General features: G+C 37.1%; 1 protein-coding gene across 1 annotated transcript; it reads right to left on the bottom strand.

Annotated features, from left to right (window-relative positions):
• Nucleotides 1-6,044: 6,044 nt before the first annotated feature.
• On the bottom strand, nucleotides 6,045-6,356 carry LOC149229532 (protein GLUTAMINE DUMPER 2-like). The gene has a single exon (XM_089381055.1). It carries the CDS (start codon nucleotides 6,354-6,356, stop codon nucleotides 6,045-6,047), a length of 312 nt encoding a protein of 103 aa, XP_089237181.1.
• Nucleotides 6,357-8,411: the final 2,055 nt, after the last annotated feature.

Below are 8,411 nucleotides of genomic sequence, written 5' to 3'. Positions count from 1 at the left end.
TATCCTCTCCCAAGTAAATATTTTGGGGATGAGAGATGAATATATAAATTGAAATATTGGAAAGAGACCATATCCTACCCAAGATTAAATTTGAGAAGACAAGTTGGGAATTGAATAATAGCAATAATAAATTTTGTATCATTAAATAAAATTTACAGTTTCCCAATTGAAGGTATTCATCAATATTTCTTGATAATTATAAGTCAATATTTTCAGGTAATTTAAACATTAATAAAATTTGCATGATAATATTAAGTAGGGCATTAATTGGAGGATATTTATACACTGGGTTTGTCCATGAAGCACTGAAGGTGTTTGAGAAAATGCCTGAACGAGATGTGTTGTTGTGGAATAAGATGATGGCAGGATATGCCCATAATAGATGTTTTGACGAACCCCCGAGGCTATTTTGTATGACACCCAAGTGAAACTGGGTTTTCTGCAATTGCATGCTTGCAAGAAATCCGCAAAATGGGCTTGCTGAAGAGGCCGTGGAACTTTTGAAAATTTCGAACGAAATTTGGTTCTGTCGAATACGAAAATTACTGGATATGCACAAAATGGGTAGCGCGAGAAAGTGTTGAATCTCTTCCAACAGACGAAATTAGCAACTGTAAGTCTAGTGCACAAAAATTTGTTAGTGTTTTCCTGGTGTGTGCCTGCCTAGTGGCTCTGGGACAGGGTGGGGATTTCCATTCAGAACTAGTTAGATGTGGATTTCGGTATAATGTTTTGGTGGGATGTGCAGTTCTAGACATGTATGCCAATGTGAAGTATAGAGACTGCCTGCCATATGTTCGACAAAATGTGTCAACGCGATTTGGTGTCTTGGACAATGATGATAGGAGGATATGCCATGAACGGTTGTGGAAATGAGGCCAGATGTCACCTTTCTATGATTAAGGTCTAGTGAATGATGGCTTGAAATAATTTGATTGCATGAGGTGCCATTATTTCTACATCTTTAACCTTCTTGGGCATGCTAGGTGCCTGAAGTAGGCACATGAGTTTATCAATAAAATACCAACAAAACCTAATGCTTCTGTGTTTAGGTGTTTGCTTGGTGTGTAAAAGTCAAAACAATACAGAGCTACATGAACATGTGGCAGAACATCGTTTTAATCTGAACTCATGTTGTCGTACTTTATGTACTCCTTTCATACATCTATGGTACAACTGGCGTATAGGATGACCTTGAAAAGGTGTGGAAAGTCATTGAAAACAGGAAGATTAAAAGGGATCCTAAAGGAAGTTAGAATGAGATCAGTAAACCATTTAATACTTTTCATGTTGGAGACAAATCACACTAGAAGTACAGAAAATATATGCAATGTTAGATAAATTGTCTAGGCAGATGAAGGCTGAAGTTTATGTTCCCAACACACTAGCTGTGCTAAATGATTTGGAGGAGTAAGAGGAAAACAATTTGTAGAACTAGAGGAAGAAGCTAGCCTTGGCCTTCAGGCTTTTCAACCACATGACAGGGAAGCTCTATGTGGATCTTTAAGGATCTTCTTGTGCCGTGATTGCACTTCTGCCACCAACTTTATCTAAGATTGTTGCACAAGAAATTAATTTCTAAGATGCTGATAGTTTCTATTCTTACAAAGATGGATGGTCATAGTGGAATTATTTCTGACTTGAAGGAAAATGAAACATAAACATAAGTCTAGATAATCATTGTAAGTCATGTTCATTGATAGCCCTACTTTTAGTAGCCAGGACTATTTATTTTTATCTGTTTCTGGCATCTGCTAATGCCTACTTTTGGTGGGGTTAGTAAATATTTTTGGCCTAGAGTGGAACATTAATCACCTGATGATATTCTATGCAAACAGACCATTTGGAGAATCCAACTTTCCAGGAGTAGGATTTTCTTCCAAGATCTCAAAAATAGATTTCAATCATTGTCATCTTCTTTGCAAATCCCATATCGGCAAAAATGTTCGATGTGACTAAGTACAGGATCTGGATTAAATATGAGGGGTAGATTGTGATAAAATGTTGCAACTAGACCAATGTGTCAATAAAAGAAGAGAATCAAGGCATCTGCTATATTAGAAATTCAAAACAAGTAAACGGATTTTTGAATTTTTTGATGAAGGAGCTAAAAGAAACCACAACAGTTGGAGGAACGATATTTCTCTAGAATTAAAACGAGGTGTTGGTAATTTATTGATAATGATTGTAGACATCAGAATAGCTTTGGAATTGGGTAGTCATGAGTCTTGACATATGATTATATCATTTGCGATATATGGGACCAAAAGATACGAATTTGAAGAATGGAGCCTTGAGTTTCATAAAAAAAAAATTGAATGCTTCGTAATCTAACATGGTCCAGGACATACAGTAAAATAGTGGACGTACTTGTGAAATTTAGTTATCTTGGAGCTAGGGATCTGGATGGTGATGACCAGATCCAGTACATTGGCATATAACTTTTAGGATCGAAGACACTTAGAACGTCATCAAAAATTATGCCTTGTGTGTCTCTGCTACATTTATAACTTACAATTTATGGTTCTCTTCTAGTTTTAAGTGTGAGTATTAGATGAGGGAACTTGTTCCAGCAGATACATGGTCTTTGGGCCTGTCATACAACTTCAAAGAGAGTTATGGCTACAACGAAAGTTTGAAGTGGAGTTATGGCTATAGCAAAAGACTTGATACGAATCAGTAAACACTGACCATCTTGGTAGAATCCTTTAAGCCTCTTAGAAAATTTCAGGAAGGCTAAAATAGTGTCACAAATATTCTTTTTATTACGGACATATTTGAGAAATATTTGGTTGTAATGTATTGAATTTTCAATGCTGGTGTCTATGGTGGCAATCAACACTTGTAGACAACTAAATAGAACTTGCCATAATTAGAGTATTATCCCTGTTAGGTGCAAAGCAGTCACTAGCCAGAGCTCTCCAGAAAATAATTATTTAACCCTATTGTTATGGTATTACATTCACTATTGAATAGTTCTTTCTATTATAGTCCAGCTCCCAACGACCTGTATGCTTCATGTATTTGCATGCTACTGACTTATTTCTGCAACCATTTGCAACATATCCAGTTGGAGTGGGGAAACATCACTATTGATGTCAAAGAGTAGATAGATTGAAAGAACGTACAAATCATGGAATTTTGATCATCCTTCTCATAGCTTCATTATAAATGTGAATCTCATCGCTAGTCAGGTACTAACAAAGAATTTTGTTAGCGACATTTGCTAGCTGTGACACTGATCTACTTTCAACAATATCCACAGAGAGTGGATACACCATTGCTTATGCTAAAGACAAATGGATTGAAATGAAATACAAAACAAGGAAGCTTGATCGCCCTTCTAATAGCTTCATGGAAGATGAGAATCTGATTGTTAATCAGACTCTGATAGAATCTTAAACAAATAATGTCTAGCTTTACCACTATGACCATTGTGAGTATTTAACCCCTATTTTAGCACTTTTATTAATAAGCTCAATATAATTCTTGGCTACAGTTTATATGTAGTTTTGCTTAGATAATTAGAAAATTATTATTGACTGATTTTAGGCTTTTCTAAGCCATATGAGGTCAGAAGAGATCTCCTATTTCACTTCAAATGCCTAACTGCGCTTAGTAAATTTGCACAAAATCTAGAATCTGTACAAAGTTAAACATACCTGGGACTGGTATTGGCACCTTGGACATTATGAGGGTTACAAGCTCTTATAGCATAAATTTGGGTTTAGTGGGTTTTGGGTCCAGATTTTGAACCTAGCTCTGATACCATGTGTAACATCCCTATCCTTGGGTCCTCTACTAGATCTATATTCTCTAAATTTAAATGCAAAGAGAGGAAATAATTAGTTTTTTGACAAGACATTTAAACTAGCATTTGCACCAAATGTTGCAAAAGAAACGCCGTAAGGCATAAATTGAGGAGCAATACACATATTAGATATAGGTGCAGAGTCTCTATCATCTCATGTTGGAATTTTGTGATATGCAGAGGGAATGGTTTACAAGGAAAGAATAGAATGCTAAGAAATCTGCAGTGGACTTATTAAAAAAAAAACATTATTTTCCTCTTTCATTAAAAATATTGTATTTGAATTATGATGAAAGAAAGGGAAAATCTTTCTGTCAAGAAATCTTTTTTTTCTAGAAAAGTCAAGGGAGGGTTTGATGTATTCGAAAGAAAATACTAATACACTATAAGACAAAATTAATGAGTTTCCTGTTGACTAATCTGTTATTGTAAGTAGTCTGAACAGTGACACTGATACAGGCTAGGTCAATTATAATAGACCAGAGTCCATCTGTGGAGTAGTCTTCGTTTCTGAAATATACAAATATACCCGGCACCTCAGTCGGAGGATGCAGCCCCTCACATCATGTTTCTTCTTGAAACACTCAAACGCCATGGACCTCAATGCTTCTCTTCGTCCTCCTGGTGCTCCTCTTCGTCCTCCTGGTCTCCTGCAAGTTCGGATTAAACCTCCAAACTTTTGGCCTGAAATGAGATGATAAGTTGTGCTAAAAATGGGTGAATGTCATACATTTGTTTTATAACTATAAATTATGCTTCATCATTACAGAACCCACCCTTCAAATATTGGCATTTGCTTGTTGGAATATAGAGACATTCATGGAGTCGCAAGAGCAGAGCCAAAAGCCTCATGTCGCAATCTTCCCTGGGTTTGGGTCGGGCCATCACATCCCACTGCTCGAGCTTGCAAAGCGGCTGACTGTGTACCATGGCTTTTCTGTCACCTTCTTCACCGCCGAATGGATGGATGGCTCTCCTCACCACACCCTGCCATCTTCGTCAAGGGACATGATCCGCTTCATAGAGCTCCCTGATGTTTAGATCGAAGGGGATCGAGGCGCCTCACATTGCTGTCCTCTCTCATCCATCCACAGACGCTTGGCCTCTTGTTTCTAAAAAGGCCTATGATCTAATGGCTGGAGTTTATTCCATCGTCTAACAATCGATCTAAGGCCCATAACGAGACACCGCGGCACGGAGGGGAGTTCCTCTCAGAGGGAACACCTTACGGCGTAAATATTACTGTCATCAGCAGAACTAAAAAGTGTACAGACAATATTAATAAATATTAAACATCATGCAGTAACCCGGATACTAATCCATATTGTTATTACACCGTATTTAAAAAAAAAAAAAAAAAAACCAAAAACCAATTGATCCAATGATTATGGGAATGCGTTGGAGACTAATCCATACGGTTATCACACCGTATTAAAAAAAGTCAAAACCAAAACCAACTGATCCAATGATTATGATGGTACAGAGAAAGATTAAGAACATCCATTGCAACCTGAAGAATTGGCTCATTTAGAAACCGAAACACATTGAATGAGATTATTCAACCCAATAAAATTCTGTGTGTATATGCTAGAGAGGTCAGTAGACTCATCTGCTCTGTTTTTCATTATTATAGATCTATGATCTACAGAATTTTCCTCAAATAAATGATGTAGCAATTACTTTTTCATACATGAAAAGATTATGGAAAAGTTCTGAAGCACAGAAAGTCTGTAGCAGCACTGGTACTGCCCAAGTGTCCTGGAAAAAGGTTTGATCTTTCATCCTGTTCCTGTACATGTTTTTGTGTTTCATAATACCGATGAAGCAAAGACTGAAATCATGTACCCAATTAAAAAGATTCTCTTACAAAGCAACTATAAATCGTTAGCGCAATCTGATATCTTATGCCTGTTCTTGACACGCTATTGCTGCCGCGACAAGACAGGGCTTCATTGAGCTAAAAATGTCTGTACACAACTCTTTCTATTAAAAGGCCACAAAAAAACCAAAATTTCTATGTTCTGATTATCATACTAAAGTCCTGTCTGTAATCTTTGGATCTACAGAAAAATCCACCGCATAATATATACATTATGGCGGAAGAAGTAATTTGATACTGATCTTCTCTGACCACCAATGGATCCCAATACCACAAGCCAAGATTCTAGTTTCACTTGCCTTCTGCATTACGAGGAGGAGAGGAGCTCCCATAACTGATGCAAAATATTACTCCTCAGACTTCAGAACCATCAGCAGTGGAGGCAGAGGACAATTCCTTGGCCAGAAATGTGGGCTTTTCATCACCATGCATAATCACAAGGACTTTCTCCTCTTTATCAATTTCATAGCTTAAATTCTCCTCTTTTCCTTCAATAATTCCAGGGTTCACACGCTCTGGATCATTTGCTTCCACTTGACCACCCCCTATTTTCCACCAAAAGCACAGAAGAACCATGGATGTGAGGCCTATCAGAGCCAACATGCCTGCAACTCCTACGAATAAATACAGGGCAGGAGAATGCCATCGCAAATGTGTCCCCTTCATCATTACAGAACCCACCCTTCAAATATTGGCATTTGCTTGTTGGAATATAGAGACATTCATGGAGTCGCAAGAGCAGAGCCAAAAGCCTCATGTCGCAATCTTCCCTGGGTTTGGGTCGGGCCATCACATCCCATTGCTCGAGCTTGCAAAGCGGCTGACTGTGTACCATGGCTTTTCTGTCACCTTCTTCACCGCCGAATGGATGGATGGCTCTCCTCACCACACCCTGCTACAACACATTGGATGCAAAGAGGTACACCTTAAAAATCAAATAACTACAAAGCTTTAAATAGTCTACAGTAAAACGGCATGCATCTTAAGCTCCGTTTTTTTCACAGATTCCAACCCATTCACCCTCCATCCTCTACAACTTTCATCATAGCACTCTGCTACTTTCCTCATATAACATGAAACAGAGAAACGACGAGACAACACACGTAACACACATAACATATATAACACACATAAGACATATAACATGAAACAGAGAAATAACGAGACAACACAACACAATGGAAGTGCTTCCAGAACACACGAACACACACAAAAACCAGAACAGAGACAGAGAAGCCGAAGGAGAATAAGCAGAGCTGTATGTAGGTTCACGGACGTATATATGCCCGTCGCATCTCTTCTCAGTCTACTCTCATTTCCAACAACCCTACTACTTTCTTTCTTAAAAGTTCCAAAAGATCTCCAATCTTCCCATCTCAATCTAGCACCCTATGCTATTTTTCCATAGACGGATAACCTGTAATAATACAATAAATATTCAAATTACACCGTGAAGAAATTAAATGAAAAAACATTAAAATTATTCAAATTACACCTCTAGGAAATTAAATAAAAAAACATCGTCCAGTAAATTTAATTCAGTTTAATTAATTTAATTCATATTAATATAAATAATTAATTAAAGTGAGAAATCTAAAAATTTCAGAATAAACCATACAATTATAGAAAAAAATTGATCTATCGCCGTACCATACCATATATGTTAGCACCAAGGGAGCAGAAATGGAAAAGAAAGAAATGCAAATATTAGATTAAATGACAGCGCAACTCGCTTCCTCCATTACATCAAACAGCATTCAAGAAGAAAGAAAGCATTCCCTTACCCCCACCAAATTATATTGTAAAGAATTTAGTCAAAATAACTCCTCTGCTTCGGAAATCGCTTCTTAATGCCTTCCATATTTTCTCAATTCTTCCGCTCTGATTTCACAGTGGATATCTGACATGAATTCCTCCTCCACACATGGCATTTTCTTACATTTCCCGTGAAATGGAACATGAAAAACATCCACTTATAACAACTAAATTAAACAACAGAATCCAGTAAAACAGATTACACTAGACAACAATTTTGCAGGTTTGTTTCTAATAGTAGAAACCCATGCTCAATGCTAGATTTTGATTGTAAAGCAAGGATTCTCTTATAAGTTTGCTGTAGTATCGGTCTTTACACTACTCTTCTCTTACAAGTGATTGTTCGGTTAAAAGAACAAAATATTTAGTCTCTAGATATTTGGATTTTAATTTTAGAAAGTCTTGAATGGCAAATGAAACTTTGATACTTTATCTAGTATGCACACGCCTTTTGTTATGGTTCATAGAATGTTGTTAAATTAGGTGGAATATCCTAGAAATGCAGGGGTATTGCGTGGGTGTATTCTTTATTTTTAAAAACATTGATGTGAAAGTTGTAGTGTGTTTCAGATTTTTCTAATAGAATTTGAATTATTTGATGACATTTTCTTGTCAATATGTTAAAAGAAAAACATTTGTTATTTAGATGATTCGAAAGTGCAGATGATTTTCCTAAACCTGGGTATGGACAGAAGACTGCTACAAGCTATAGTGATAACGATTTCAATGTTTCTCCATCAAGGATTAGACTTGGAAGGCCTCTCTCTCCCTCGTCAAGGATTTGAGTTGGAAAACATTACTCTCTGGTCTCTAGGTTAAGAGGTGGAAGGGTTTCCTCTCCACCAAGAGTTAAAATTGGAAGAGATTCTTCTCCATCATGTGTTGGAGGAAGGAGTGCTCCTCTGG

The sequence above is a fragment of the Pinus tabuliformis genome, chromosome J, assembly GCF_031772625.1.
Source record: "Pinus tabuliformis cultivar Carrire ecotype Pingquan chromosome J, CPIR1, whole genome shotgun sequence".
Taxonomy (NCBI): Eukaryota; Viridiplantae; Streptophyta; class Pinopsida; order Pinales; family Pinaceae; genus Pinus; species Pinus tabuliformis.
The sequence above is the reverse complement of the archived record's forward strand: the minus strand, read 5'-3'. Positions and strand labels throughout refer to the sequence as shown.

What these genes read in the sequence shown, in the direction of transcription:
- LOC149229532 (XM_089381055.1), bottom strand. Translation starts at nt 6,356, where the DNA reads ATGAAGGGGACACATTTGCGATGGCATTCTCCTGCCCTGTATTTATTC.